At 47.3% G+C, this 16274-nt stretch overlaps 1 protein-coding gene across 1 annotated transcript; it reads right to left on the bottom strand.

Annotated features, from left to right (window-relative positions):
• Window positions 1–35: 35 nt before the first annotated feature.
• LOC131233536 (probable F-box protein At2g36090) lies at window positions 36–1350 on the bottom strand. The gene has a single exon (XM_058230293.1). It carries the CDS (start codon window positions 1237–1239, stop codon window positions 73–75), a length of 1167 nt encoding a protein of 388 aa, XP_058086276.1. The 5' UTR covers window positions 1240–1350; the 3' UTR covers window positions 36–72.
• Between the last annotated feature and the right edge of the window lie 14924 nt (window positions 1351–16274).

Here is a 16274-nt window from a genome sequence, read left to right as displayed (position 1 = left end):
ATCCTAAAGAAACCCAATTTTTTTTTTAAATGAAATAAATAAATAGAATGAATTCATTATGTATACAACTCATCAAAATGCAAAGAAACACAAAGCAGCAAAAACTCCAATACCACTCAAAACACAAAGCCTATCAAGAAGTCCTTCACTCTTCATCTTCTTCTCTCTCAATTCTCTCTTCTCTCTCACATATTCTCCATAACCTCTCTCTACCAACCCCCTCTCTTTACTCCTTTCACACCCCAAAGCCTCCTCCAGCACTTTCATGCTCCTACCCCCACTAACATGCGCCCCCTCTTTATCCTCCACCTGCATGCTTATCTCCGTCCACCTTAACCACCCTTCTGTCTCCATCAACTGGCATCGCACCGTTATCACACACTCCGCAGCACCGCTCGCCACCACTCTCTCTTCCATCGGCACCACGCATCCGAACCGCATTAGAAAGTCGCCTTCAGACGGCCAGTACCGTTGCACCAGCACCGGCTTCCAGCTTGAAAGATTTACAGATTTGCCACTCTTGGTGTCTAAGATCACCCAACTCAATCTCACATTCTCTTCCAGCTTTCTACACAACTTGCTACTCCCTCTCTCCTTCTTCTCTACAAAAGGAATGGGTGGGAGTCCACCCATCATATCACCATCATCATGACCATCATCACCATCATCTTCATCATCATCATCATCATCATCATCATGGGTCCTACGTACATTTTCATAATTCAACACATCTAGTCTAAATGGGCAATCCATGAACCATCCATCATGATGATGGTGATGTCCTCCATCACCATCATCATCATGGCCATCAACACCATACAAAACCTTGGAGAATATGCACTTCTTCTTGTAATAAAAATCCACCAGTGAGACAAGATGAGAAGGTGCCACGTGGGTTTCTTGGATTGGACCACGTAGCACCTGTGGACCCTTTTTGTAGACAATCAGAGGGTACGAATCAGCGTAGAACTTGGAGAAACCACCAACACAAGAAGAAATAAGGCTTTGGGCCTTCTTCCCTTGAGTGGATGGCCATGTGGAATGGCATAGATCTTCCCATAACTGTTCTTCATGGGCGACACTACGGATGTCTGTGCATGTGCAGGCTGCAGCCGCGAGGGTGGAACCATCGACTCGAGCCATGACCTGGGCTAGAAGGTCATGGTGCAGACGACCCAAGTGGTTTGTTGCCATCAACTTTCCTTTTTTTTTTTTTTTGCTTTCTTTTCTTGATACCATGTCTTCAATGAAATGGGTAAGGATTTATATTAGGATTCCTAAGAACTGTAGGACTCTGTAAAGAAGGAGAGGAATTCAACTCCATACTCTAATTAAAAAATAAAATAAAAAATACATGTGTAATAAGGAAGAGTCCAAAGACAGTATTCAAACTTACAAATCACAAGGCGAATGGATAGCTGTTTCTGGGGGCTTTCTTTGATGGGGATGTTTATTTTAGTTTTTTGTAGATGAATTATCTGATGGTTTTGGGAGACTATCATGGACTGTAGTCACGCATACTCTACGGTGCAAGCGGCATGTGTCCACTCAACTTAAATCATTCAATTATAGCCGCTGATTGGGGGCATATCGGCCGAAGATCACACCGATCATACAATGTAACTAATTCGATCATTTCGATAAAATGAATGATGATCAAGGGTGTGAAATTGATGTTGGAATTCGATAGAAAGATCATCCGGTCAATGTGATTTTTGGGTCATGGACCATAGAGAGTGGACCCCCAGAATTGAATGTCTGGATTGCTGTCTAGATGTGGCCTCGAGAGAAGAGGGTGCTTGAATGCGTATGATCTACCAATCCCTGTAAAAAGTATATTATTATATACATTCTTATGAAATATCCAGAAGGTCGCGGTTTGAAAAGATCTTATCTTGTTGTGGACCGTGGATGGGGCTGAAATTTGCAGGCCGCCAAGCTGGCTCAGGTCAGCCCTTATCCAGAGCCGTTGATGCAAAGAACGTGCAACTTTGTGCTTGATTTGTCCTTTTGTCAGACCCATGCCTAAAAACATATGCGTAGCACGCGTATTCACCTTTAAAAAATTAAATAAATAAAAAGTTCCGTTAACATACTTGTAAGGTACGCATCCAACCCTCAGGTGGACCATACTGGAGATGATTCTTGCATTTAATGCAACCCAAGCTCACTACACTAGAGATTGATCTGCTTCATTTTTAGGCTCATACCTTAAAATGATCTGAAAATTGGACAGATGGCGTGGTACAGGTACATCACAGTGGGCCCCACTCCAATCCGACGGCTTATTGTGAGATTGGATTTGGATGCGGTCCCTTTCGTATCGGAGGACATCTACTAATCCTACTCCCATACCTCACTTATGTTGTACCATAATCTTGACGATTTTTAGGAAATTTAATTGAAAAAAACACATTATATTAGTAGAAAAATATTGCACGCTTAAGATTTCTAAAGATACTTGGAGTGTTTTTTTACTGCTGACAAGATGAAAAATTCAAAAGGTTATATAGTGTTGAATGGATACAACATAGAACGTGAGAAGCATACAGAAAGTAAGTAATGTTGTAATGGTAGCTGTTGATGCAAATGTCCGATTCCTCCTCTTGGACCTTCGTGTACCTGCACAAAAGAAAAAGGGACAAAGGAGACCCTGGCTTGAGCAGGGGACCCTCCGATGCCAAAGTCGGGCCTGGATTCTAGGTCTAAGAGTATTGAGGAGCTTTTTAGAGAGGATTTGTTCCGTACCTCTCAAGGTGACAGGGGTCCTTCTTTTATAGCTACTGGGGCGTGTGAAGCACGACGAATCTCTTCACGATATTGAGCGCGGGATCTTCTCCTGCTAACACTGGCATAGCATCTTGCCCATCGTGAGCCATCATCCCATACCGTGAGCTTAGAGGTCGGAGATCTTATCCCGAGATATCCGGGATGAGACTCGTCCTAGCGATGGTCGGTCTGGCAGGGTGGTCCGCCCGACGCATGCCCGGGACGCTGATGAGTCGTCCGAACCGACTCAACCTTTGTCTCGGTTTAGCGAACCATGCCTCGGACTTGACACATCCTTTTGTGATCCGAGGCATTAAGTCCGAGTCTGCGGACTTGTATTTTTTATCCCCAACAGTAAGCCCCCCTACTCCGTGTGTTTCATATGAGTCTTAGGAGTAGCGAGTTTTGAGTCGGTTCATACCCCAGTCCGTGACAGTTGGTGGTCATTTTATGCGTTCCATGTCGCCTTTGACGGGAGGCGGTTCGGTTCCTGACATCGCATGCGCCGTCAGCCGTCAAATCGCTCATCCCGCCAATGAGGGTTGGACACGTAGAAAGGGCATTATTGTCGTCAGTCGACGAGCGCCACGTGTCTAGTGGGGGAATCGATGCAGGCGTCGAATCATTTCCCCATTAATTACTTCCGCCGTATGGCAATCTTATAAATTGGTGGGGGTCCCGCATTTTGAACTTCTATTGCCATTCCTACTTTTCATTCCCTTTGGAGCCTTCTCAGTCTTTCATCTTCTTCCTTTCCTCTCTCTTAACCGTCAGCGCTTCCTTCCGCCATTTCCGTTTTCCTTTCTCCCTCCGGTGAGTTTCTCCTTCCTCTCTATTAGATAATAATGGCGGATAGGGGTTCTCGAAGTCCCCAGGGGGGAGCTTCCAGAGACAAAGGCGAAGCGCAACGTTTTTGGAATGTTGCGGAATCGCCTTCCTTACTGACGGAGATAGCAGTGGATGCCAACGCTGCTTTTTTATCTGAGAGAGTCACTGAAGCTCCGGCGGAGCGCCCTGCTTCTGTTGTTCCTTCTCGTGGTGGGTCGTCTTTATTAACCCGCCCGGGAAGGCCTAACTTCCCAAGGGGCATGGAGGAAGATGAGGAGGAAGAAGATGAAATGTTGATTGCCGAGGGAACCTCCGACCCAGTTCCCGTTGATGAACCGGCGCATGCCGAGTCTGAAGGAGAAGGATCGGGGGAAGATTTAAGCGGTCCGGTTCCCTCAGTTTTAATTGAGGCGGACTTAGACAGAATCCGGATCGGGTATCACATCCCCGAATCGGTCATCACCTATCTCCCCCGTCCAAATGATTTGCCGGATCACCCTCCTGCTGGGGCGGTCGCCATTTACCAAGTGTCAATGCAATGCGGCTTGCGTCTGCCCCTTCAGGCCATCGTCCGGGGAGTATTGTCTCGCATTCAGATTGCCCCGGGGCAGATAGTCCCGAATGGGTGGAGGAACTTATTCGGGTGTGCGGTGTTGTGGGCCGAGATGGAACAGCCACCGCTCACAGTCGACGAATTTCTCCACCTGTACCAAGTGCGGGTGAATCCGAACTACCCTGGCTTCTACGTCTTCGCTGCTTGGCGAGGCGGAGGCGGTTCCTTGATAACTGACCCTCCCACTTCCAACAAACATTGGAGAGAGCGTTGGTTTTGGGCATGTGGTCGGTGGGAGACTGATGACTCCGGGTCTTACGAGGCTCGTGTTCCTCGGACATTCCAGAGGGCAGGTGACTTGGGTTCTCTCTCTCTCGTCCTTTTTCATTTTTTGTAATATTCTGAGTCTGAAGGACTTGTGTCTGGCAGATATCCCGAAGAAGCGGGCGAAGCTCGGCTCTAGTGCCTCAGCTCGGATCAAAGAGTTGAGGACGTTGGATCCGGCTGACAGGTCTTGGAAGGTGCTTCTACAGCCGGAACGCCTTCATCTTGCAGGTCTAGACTCGGAAGTCACAGGTAATTGAAAATGTGTCTTCTGAGTTTCCCGAATTTCCCCTGACTTACTTCGTTTTTTTTTTTTTGCAGATCTGCCTGAAGCCCGTCCCAATCTCAGGGTTATTCACGAGCCGGCTCCCTCAGAAATGACTGGAGCTCGTCCTCCCCTTAGGGCAGTCACGAAGTTGAAGGCTCCTCCGCGGTCGGTTCTTCTGTCGGAGCCTCGGCCGCCTAAGAGGCAGAGGGCGGTGCGGAAGGAGAAAGAGCCAGCGAGTTCTTCTGCCCCTCCCGTCGTCGTAATTCCCGACCCAGAAGAAAGGGCTGAAGAGACGGCGGTTGCTGCCTCGGAACCTCAGGCGGCACCCGACTCGGCGAACGTTGAAACGGACGTTCCGAGACGGGAGGAAGAGACCAGGGCCGCGTCTTCCAGAGGGGAAGGTGAGACGAGGACCGCATCCTCCAGAGGGGAGGAGACGAACCAGGAAGGGCCGTCTGTCCTGCAGCAAGTGGTATCGGGGATGGTTCCCTGGGCCTTAGCCCACGGTGGCGAAAGAGAGTTCGTGAGGCTCTATAACGCCCCGTCATCGCAAACCGTCAGCCATGCAGCGAGGATGCAACTCGCTCCCTGCTTGATTAAGGCCAGCAAGGAGCTATCCTCAACTCATCGGCTGCAGACCCTTCTGTCAGAAGCTGAAGGGCGACGCGAGGAGGCCGAAATCCGGGTCGGCATCCTGACAGGCGAGGCGGCTCTTGCCCGGAAGGCTGCCGAAGATGCGGGAGCAGAGGCGGCTTCCTCCAGAAGAGCCTTGGATGAAGCGAGAGCGGAGGTCGCTCGGGTACTGGCTCTGCTCTCCGAGGCTGAAGAAGAGAACCGGCGAATTCTCGCAGTTCATGCTTCGTGCGCAGATGACTTAGCTCAGGCTAAGCTTGAGGCGGCGGAGCGTATTCGACAGGCCGACGAGAAGGCTCGGGAGGCTGAGAAGGCCAGGGACCAAGCCGTCCAAGCTTTCCTTGAGTCGGCAGAGTTCGAGGACGAGAGGGACCGCTTGTTCCAAAGCGGATATCTGGAATGCGTCAAGGATATAAAGGAATCTTTTCCTGACCTTGACCTTTCAGAAATCGAGGGTGGAGCAGCCTCGGAACCCGAGAACCCGGACGCCGCTGCCGAAGACACTGCTGCTGGGGGCGAGGCCGGTGCATGAGGACAGTTACCAGGGCCCTTTGATGATTTTTTTTGTTCATTTTGATGTAGTCACACATTGTATTTGTACGTGCTTTGATGAATGAAAGAAAAATACTTAGCTTTATTCATTTGATTTGGCTTTAATCTTTCTTAGTTCAGAGTCTTTAAACATTGAGTACCGAGCTAGGGATAGTAGACCTTGAGGTGTTCAGCGTTCCAAGGGTGAGGCAATGGTTGTCCGTTTAGGTCTTCTAGCCGATACGTTCTTGGTCGTATGGTGCCCGAGACGATATAGGGTCCTTCCCAATTGGGTCCCAGCGTACCCGATCCAAATTCCTTGGTGTTGGAGAAAACTTTCCGGAGAACCATATCTCCCATTCGAAACCTTCTAACCTTAACTCGGGTATTGTAGAACCGAGCCACTTGTCGTTGCCGCGCCTCCGTGCGCAGCCGCGCCACTTCCCTTTGTTCGTCCAAAAGGTCGAGTCCGAGTGCAAGGAGTTCTTCATTCTCTTCTGCATTGAATGAGGTGATTCGAGCCGAAGGTAATCCGACTTCAACGGGAGTGACGGCTTCCGAGCCATAAGCTAGTGAAAACGGAGTCTCTCCTGTGGCTGTTCGAGCTGTAGTTCGGTAAGCCCAAAGAATCTTCGGGAGCTCTTCGGCCCATGCTCCTTTGGCCCGGCCAAGCTTGGTCCGAAGATGTTGCTTGATAATCTTGTTAACCGCCTCAACTTGTCCGTTGGTTTGAGGGTGATGAGGTGAAGAATAAACGTTTCTGATTCCGAGGTTGTCGCACATCTCGCGAAAGCTCCTATTATCAAATTGCCTTCCATTGTCTGTGACAATGGTACGGGGCACTCCGAATCGGCAGATAATGTTTTTCCACACAAACTCGGTGATCTTCTGCTCGGTTATTTTAGCTAATGGCTCTGCCTCGGCCCATTTCGTAAAATAATCCACTGCCACCACAGCAAACTTGGTCTGACCTTTTCCCATAGGGAGCGGGCCTATGATGTCGACACCCCATTGTGCGAAGGGCCAGGGACCAGTCATCGGCGTCAGTGCCTCGGGGGCTTGCCTCGGAATTGCTGCGAATCGTTGACATTTGTCGCATTTTTGGACGAGCTGGCGAGCGTCGTGTTGGATAGTGGGCCAGTAATATCCCTGTCGTAGGACCTTATGGGCGAGAGATCGCCCTCCAGAGTGGTTTCCGCAGATTCCTTCATGGATTTTCCGTAATACATAGTTTGCCTCGCAGGGTTCGAGGCACCGCAGCAACGGGGCGTAGTAACCTTTCTTATAGAGGGTTCCGTTGAGTATGGTGTAACGGGAGGCTCGGATCTTAATTCGTCGAGCCTCGGCGCGATCCTCGGGCAACTTCCCTTCGTCAAGGTATTGGCGGATTGGATCGATCCAGGCTGGTTCCGAGTTGATTGTATTGACGGCCTCGCTAATTGGTTCATCTATACTCGGCTTATCGACGTATTCGACAGGGATGGACCTGGGTATTTCATCTTCATCGGCTGAGGCGAGCTTTGCTAACAAATCGGCTTTGCTGTTTTCCGTACGAGGGATCCGAGTGACACGACAGAGTTGAAATCCGTTGATAAGTTCTTTCGCTTTCTGCATGTACGCCCTTAACCGGTCTTTTCGTGTCTGGTATATACCGGTAACTTGATTAACAACCAACTGAGAGTCGCTGAAAACACTGAGGTGCGTGACTTCCATGCTAGCGGTAAGACGGAGGCCGAGTAACAACGCTTCATATTCCGCCGTATTGTTCGACGCTTGGAACCCAAGTCGTAAGGCATATTGTATATAGGTACGATTGGGGGTTTTCAGCACAATCCCAGCCCCACTTGCCTTCGAGTTGGAAGAACCGTCGACAAACAGTTTCCAGGGAATAAGGCAGGTAAGGGTCGGGGGAGCGGTTGTTGTTGGAACTGCAACATCTTTCGGCATATTGTTGACCGGGGGCTCGGATGGTGGTGTTCCCTCGGCGATAAAATCAGCTACTGCTTGCCCTTTGATTGCTGCCTTTGGTCTGTATTGAATGTCAAATTCACTCAATTCGATGGCCCATTTCGTGAGTCGGCCGGAAGCTTCTGGTTTCTGCAATACCTGGCGAAGCGGAAGATCGGTCATTACGATGATGGTATGGGCATGGAAGTATGGCCTGAGTCGGCGAGAGGAAGTAATTAAAGCCAAGGCCATTTTTTCCAGGCTTGGGTATCTTGTTTCTGCCGGCAATAATGCTTTGCTGACGTAGTAAACCGGCAGTTGCTTTCCTTCGGATTCCCGTATCAAAGCCGAACTAACCGCTGCCTCGGACACCGCTAGGTAAAGGAGCAAAGACTCCCCCGACTCGGGCTTTGATAAGAGAGGTGCAGAACCGAGGCATGATTTTAATTGTTGGAATGCCGCTTCACATTCTTCCGTCCAATCCATTGTTTGTCTCCCTTTCTGTTTGAAGAAAGGGAGACATTTATCCGTGGCTCTGGACAGGAACCGATTGAGTGCTGCGACTCGTCCAGTCAACCTTTGGATGTCCTTTATGGTTTTAGGGGATTCCATATCAATCAAAGCCTTTATCTTCTCAGGGTTTGCCTCTATTCCTCGCTGACTAACCAAGAAACCGAGGAACTTTCCAGAGCGCACCCCAAAAGCGCATTTATTTGGATTCAGCTTCATCCGAAACTTTCGTAGGGTGAGAAACATTTCTTCCAAATCGTTCACATGATCTGCCGCGTGTATACTTTTGACGAGCATGTCATCAATATATACTTCCATGGTTCGGCCTATAAGCCGAGCAAAGATTTTATTAACTAATCTTTGATAGGTTGCGCATTCTTGAAACCAAATGGCATCACTCGGTAACAATAACGGCCTTTGTCGGTGACAAAGGTAGTTTTTGATTTATCTGTCTTATGCATTGCAATTTGATTATATCTTGAATAAGCGTCCATGAAGCTAAGGAGCTCATGTCCGGCGGTACTATCTACTAGCTGGTCTATCCTTGGAAGCGGAAAGCTATCCTTTGGGCAGGCTTTATTTAAGTCGGTATAGTCAATACAGACCCGCCACTTCCCGTTGGATTTCTTTACGAGCACGACATTCGCAACCCACTCTGGATAGTACACTTCTTCTATGAAATTAGCACGGAGGAGTTTGTTGACTTCTTCTTCGATGATAGCGTATCGTTCAGGGCCGAGCAGTCGCCGCTTCTGTCGGATCGGTCGATACGACGGATCGATGTTGAGTCGGTGAGTCACCACAGAGGGGTCGATTCCGGGCATATCTTCATGACCCTAGGCAAAGACGTCGGCGTACCTACGGAGCAGGGCTATCAGCTTTTCTTTCAAAGGGGACTGCAGAGACGAGCCAATTCGTATTGTCTTGGATCCATCTGTCTCGACCAAGGGGACCGGGACAAGATCCTCGACCGGCTATCCTCGTTCGTAATTCTCGCCCCGAGGGTCCAATGATTCGATCGTTAATATGTTGGTCGGACTTTTGTCGGTGGCTCCTTTTACGGCTATCATGTAACATCGCCTCGCATCCTGCTGGTCTCCTTTGACGATTCCTACTCCCGACTCGGTCGGGAATTTCATTGAAAGATGGTATGTGGATACCACGGCCTGGAGGAGACTCAATGAAGGTCGGCCGAGTATTGCGTTGTATACCGATGGTTGATCGACGACCAGGAAGTCTACCATCATCGTCGTCTGACATGGGGCACTACCAGCAGTGAGTGGTAACGAGACAATCCCTTCGAGCAGACCTGTCCTTCGGAAAAACCGATCAACGGGGTCCGAACTGGGCGTAGTGTGGACCGTTCGATCCCCATTTTGTCGAACGCCTGGGTAAATAACACGTCTGCAGATGACCCCGTATCGACGAGTATCCGAAACACTTTTCGGTTAGCGATAGTCAGGGTGACAATCAATGCGTCATCGTGGGGGTGATAGATGCCTCGGGCATCTTCCTCTGTGAACGAGATGCAATATCTTTCTCTTTTCTTCTCCTTTGGTGGCCGATCGATGATCATGAGCTCGGACTGAGGCTGACTAAGTTTTCTTGCATGACTCCTTCGTGCATTGTTTGAGTCGCCCCCACCTTGTGGACCGCCGATAATCGTCCGGATTTCTTCCATAGGCTGGCTCTCGGTCGGGCGTGCCTCAGCCGGCCTAGCTTTAACCATATGTTCTCTGAGTCGGCCGTCTTTTATGAGTCGTTCGATCTCTTCTTTTAGGTGACGGCAATCACTTGTGTTATGCCCGTGATCACGGTGATAATGGCAGTATTTATCCTTGTCCCGCCGATTAGGATTACTCCTGAGCTTACTGGGCCAGTTAACAAAGCCTTCGTTTTTTATTTCCATCAATACCTCTTCCTGAGTCTTGTTCAAGGGAGTATACGCGGAAAATCTTCGGTCCGGCCGCTTGCCCGACCTTCGCTCATCGCGCGCTTGATCATCCTTGCGTTTCCTTCCTCCGGCCGAGTCGGCTTCCTTTTTGGTTGACTCTTTGGCCAAGGTTTTAGTTTCACGCAGGATTCGCGCTTCCTCGGCATTCGCATACTTATCCGACCGTGCCATAAATTCTGCCAGAGTATCGGGCGGAGTTTTGTCTAGAGATGCCAGGAATGGCTTATCTCTAACTCCTTGCATGAGCGCATTGAGAGCCGTTTCTTCTGAATGTTTTCGAACCTGAAGGGATTCGAAATTAAAACGCTTGATATAATCTTTCAGTAGCTCTCCCTGCTTTTGAACTACGTTGTTCAGATGTGCAGGGGGCTTCAATTTCTTCTTTCCGCCGATGAAATTGGTGAGGAAGGCGTCACTCAGCTCAGCGAATGAACTGACGGACTTTGGTTTCAACTGTTTGAACCACAGTCGAGCTACATCGGTCAATGTAAGAGAAAAGGCCCGACACATTACTGCGTCCGAGGCATCGTGGAGCTCCATATAGGTTCTGAAGCATTCGATGTGCTCCGTTGGGTCGGTCTTGCCGGTGAAAGGAGTGATTTGAGGTAATCGAAACCTCTCGGGCAACCGGGCCTTCAGTACCGAGTCCACAAAGGGGGACGCCTTCGCTTCGGACCCGGTTGGATATACATTCCGGCCGTGCTTTATGTCCGCCATCTCTTTCGCCATTTCTTCCCGCACTTCTCTTTTAAAATTTTGAATATCGGCTTTCCAAGGTTCACTGCTCTCTGCCGTGCCTTCCATGGATGGGCGATTGCGCCTTCTTCGTTCTATCTCGTGCCGAAGATCAGTCGGGGGGAGGGAAGCGTTGGCTGACTGCGCTGGAGATGGTTCTGATCCGCCTTGGGGTTGGCTCGGCCGGAAAGACTGCGGCGCGGAAGGTTGAGGATCAACCGCCGCCGCCGGTACGTGCGCTGTCTCCCCTTGAGGATGCGGGAGTGGCTGCATTTGCTGCTGATACATTCGTTCCAGCATCTGCTTCATCATATTCATATCGGAGCGGATTTCTTGAACCTCCTTGTCCAACCGCCCATCGTCGCGACCCCGCTGATTGTTGCTTGTTCCGGTCGCCCCTCGTCGGCGGTTGTTAGGTGGGTTCTGGGCTGCGGGAACCGCGATTGGACCCGCTGGCCCTGTAATCGCATTCTCATTCAAATCTTCTTCTGGGACCGTCCTTCTAGTCATCACCATTGAAATCGGTATAGAGATACGAGATGGCTTTTTGTACGGTTCCCACAGACGGCGCCAAGCTGTTGATGCAAATGTCCGATTCCTCCTCTTGGACCTTCGTGTACCTGCACAAAAGAAAAAGGGACAAAGGAGACCCTGGCTTGAGCAGGGGACCCTCCGATGCCAAAGTCAGGCCTGGATTCTAGGTCTAAGAGTATTGAGGAGCTTTTTAGAGAGGATTTGTTCAGTACCTCTCAAGGTGACAGGGTCCCTCTTTTAGCTACTGGGGCGTGTGTCGCACGAGGATTCTCTTCCTGATATTGTGCGCGGGATCTTCTCCTGGTATCACGGAGACAGGATCGTGCCCATCTCGAGCCTTCTCCTGATCCCGTGAGCTTCGGGGTCGGAGATCTTATCCCAAGATATCCGGGATGAGATCCGACCTAGCGACGGTCGGTCTGACAAGGTGGTCCGCCCGACGCATGCCCGGAACGCTGATGAGTCGTCCGAACCGACTCAACCTTTGTCTCGGTTTAGCGAACCATGCCTCGGATTTGACACATCCTTTGGTGATCCGAGGCATTAAGTCCGAGTCTGCGGACTTGTATTTTTTGTCCCCAACAAGGATATTTCATCAGGATTCCTTCATCGTATTAAAGCTATAAATAAAAAAGGAATTCAAAATGAAGAACTCATCTTATACCAACCAAATCAAATCAAACATTATCTTTCAATTGTCATTTTAATTACCAGTCAATTTATATGTCATAGTTTAATTCTTTACTTTTTCCATCAGTCAAATTACATACATTAGTGTAATGATTTACTTTCAACTTGATTTTATATTCCGTAATGTAATCTATAGCGCTAATCAAGTAGCAGGTAACGTTAGTTGTGATTTAAGTCTATATTTGCATGCTGGATTCAGTTCTTCACTTAAAAAGATATTTTGCAACTGTTCTCCGTGAGTGACCGAATATAAAAATTTCTTTCTCATTTCACTTAATTTGTATTGAAAAGTCCTATTATACTAAAAGTAAATGTGCAACCCATCATCAGAGGACGACTTTGAATATCACCTAATCCAATTCACACATTAAGCAAGTGGTTGAATAGGCGACCAATCTCACTAGACCTCATTCATACATTGCTTGATTTTGCCTATACCAGCGTATTATAATTGTTCGGTTTGAATTGAGCCCCAATTTCAATTCAGGCACTACCATGACAAAAATCGAACACCAACAGATCCAAAGCACAACCCATCCAAGCCCCTCATAAGGAGTTTCCTACCGTTGATGCAGCATATCTAAAGTGCACTGTTGCATCATCGGATTTGAGGAAAAGATGGGCTCTTAAGATAAGAACTTAAATCTGACCATTCATTTTTATTTTTTGTTTTTTATTTTTCCAAATCCCACCGCTTAGGATTATCCTACTAACCACTTTCGATATCTTAGCTAGTCAAATTATCATCATGAGGGGGTGTTTGGAGCATGGGATTGGATGGGTTTAAGTGGGATAGAGTTACGAAAATCTAATGATTACATTGTGTCGGGGATTGTCGGGGCTCTCGGAGGCAATACCACTTCATGTTTGGGAAACGGATTGGCTACTCATTTTGCCACTATCGGTTGGTGCTTTGTGGGCCCCACCATGATGTATGTGTTTCATCCATGCCGTCCACCCATTCTTTCATGTCATTTTATGGTATGAGCCCAATCTCAAGTGGATTGCACAGTTGGCCCGAAGAGGTTTTTAATTGTGTAATTTAATCTTTATTGTTTTTCCCTGGTGTGGTCCACTTGAGATTTATATTTACCTGATTATTGGGTCAGGTCCTAAAATTATATTTCAAAATGGATGGACGGCATGGATAAAACATATACAACATGGTAGGGTCCACATAACACCGACCGCTAGCCACGGGAAATCTAAAGTAGAATAACATAAACCCTTGCCGGGCACCTATTCCAATAAGGGGCTTCACAACCCGTACCTAATGTGAGTCCCAATCAGAGCGTTGGGATATCCATAGGATCTTAAAATCTACTCCCACCTAATTTCATTTAAACCCATGCTAACGCCCCCCCTGAATGTCTCAGATTTTTTGGACGTGCGCTTTCTAACTTGTTCCACGTGTGAGGTGCGTCGTTAGTCGGTGCGAGTAAATCTACCAAACCTCTGGAAGCGGATTGCGTCCTGCCCCCGCCCATCTCTGGCCACGAACGGGCAGTTCTGTGGGCGGGCCCAGTTTATCCATGCCGTCCATACCTACTTTAGGATCATTTTAAGTTATGATGATAAAAATGAGGTAGATCCAACGCTCAGGTGAACCACACCATAGATGTCAGTTGCATTTAATGCAACTGGCATTAATGCTTTGTTAAATACAACCAAGCTTATTATTTGGTGTGGTCCTCTTGAGCGTTTGATCTATCTCATTTTTGTGCACAGAGATGAAAATGATCTGAGAGGAGAGATGGACGGCGTGGATAAACCGAGACATCACAGTGGGCCTGCCCACAGAACCGCACGTTCGTGGCTAGAAACGGGCGGGGGTAGGACGCAATCCGCGTCCCAAACCTCTGATGTTCAATCACACGAAACAAGTGGCGTACGTTGCTCGTTTTTCTGACTCGACAGGAAGCTCTCCCATTGTAAGCTGAGGTGATACGCTCTATGATTGACAGATGATGCTATTTGCGGCACACATGCTAACAAGTCATAAATATGTAAAATCCAGGCCGTTCGTTAGCAGATATCAGACCGATTCAATTGTCATTTGGGTCACGTATGTAATTGAATATATAGCGTTGGTGTTTCTTTTTTTTTTTCCTGATTATCCATTTATTTTCTCAAATAGTTACAGCTAGTTAGGTCCATGGACCTATCCGAATTTTGGTCCACGGCATTTTCATCAGCGTTTCCTTCCTAAAAAGTGACTAGATCTTGAATACACGAGCCAAGTCTTCACATCTGCCGCGAATCACATCTTTAGTTTATCCTCGCGCAACTCACTTTGGAATGTTATAATCTATTTGTAGAAATTTGGGACCGTCGGCCCCACCTTTTATCTGTTTTTACGAAACAAAACAAACTTGTTTTGCGACTTAGACCTGCGGGTACGGACAGCGAATTTGAGTACGAAAATACCCCTCCTCTCACGGAAACGGATTGGGTACTCCGCCTGCCACCGGCCAATGGCGGTTGGTCAGTGGTCTGTGGGCCCCACCATGATGTATGATTTTCATCCATGCCGTCTATATACTTTTCCAGATCATTTTATGGTATGAGACCAAAAATGAGGTATATCCAAATTTCAAGTGTACCACATTACAGGAAACAATGTTGAATGAGCGTCAACCATTAGAAACCTTTAGTGGGCCCACTGTGATGTTTCTGAGAAATCCTCCCCATCTAAGTTCATTCATAGGGTCACAAAGACCTGGATGAAGAGGAAAAACAACTTTCATAATGATCCAAAACTTCTGTAACCCCTAAAAGGGTTTCAATAGTCTGCCTTTAAGAGTGTGGTCCACTTGATAGTTAGATCTACTTATTTTTCGTCTCAAGACTTAATATGATTATGTAAAATAGATGGACGGTTTGAATATAACACAGACCTCATGATGGGACCTACACAAGCAACCCAGCATTAAAAAAAAAAAAAAAAAACCACAGACTGCAGCGACACTGCCGGCCACGCAGTATGGCTGCGGTTATGGCTAAGGTTATAATTCGTAGCTATAGTGTATCGAAAATTACAATTTCTCAGGCAAACTTGCTGGACAGTTCTGGACTTATTCGATAATATCGAAAGGCATAGAAAGACTTATAGTTATGGATTATAACCGCAGCTATAGCCAATCTATGCAAATTTATTTTTATTTTTATTTTTTACATTTTTATATAAATATGTATATATAAGCATATAAAAAAAAATGTCTTTCTTTTTTTCATTTTTCTTTATTCATTTAACAAGAATATCTTCTAAACTAAAATTAGTTACTTGACGTACCCTATGTGATTTTGGGGTAGGTGAAGCTACTTTAGCCAGCCAGCCAACCCGGTTAATTTTCAAGATTCCATCAGGTTGATGGTTGAAAATCCATTTCATTCACTTCACGGTCAATTTCATTAACTTCGCAATTAATTTTATGTTTGCCCCGCTCAATTTTCAGTTTGCCCCGCTCAATTTCATGTTTTCCCCGCTCAATTTCTAGTTTGCCCCGCTCAATTTTCAGTTTGCCCTGCTCAATTTCTAGTTTGCCCCACTCAATTTCATGTTTGCCCTGCCCAATTTTCAGTTTGCCCCACTCAATTTCTGTTATGGTGGGCCCTACAAAATTTTTAACGATGAAAATTAATTTTCCCGCTGCTCTTTGTCGTGGGGTTATATATATATATATATATATATATATATATATATATATATATATATATATATATATATAATGCTCCCAAATGATCTCGAAATATGGATGAACGTTGTGGATTAATAAATACAAAATTGTGAGGCCCATGTAACTTTGATCTCCTTTGAGCGGGGCAAACATGAAAATTGAGCGGGGCAAATTAGAAATTGAGCGGGGCAAACATGAACTTGGGTGGGGCAAACTAGAAATTGAGCGGGGCAAACTGAAAATTGAGTGGGGCAAACATGAAATTGAGTGAGGCAAACATGAAATTGAGCGGGGCCAATGAGAAATTCAGTAGGGCAAACT

The sequence above is a fragment of the Magnolia sinica genome, chromosome 18 (genome assembly GCF_029962835.1).
Source record: "Magnolia sinica isolate HGM2019 chromosome 18, MsV1, whole genome shotgun sequence".
Lineage (NCBI taxonomy): Eukaryota > Viridiplantae > Streptophyta > Magnoliopsida > Magnoliales > Magnoliaceae > Magnolia > Magnolia sinica.
This window is presented reverse-complemented; position numbering and strand designations above follow the sequence as displayed.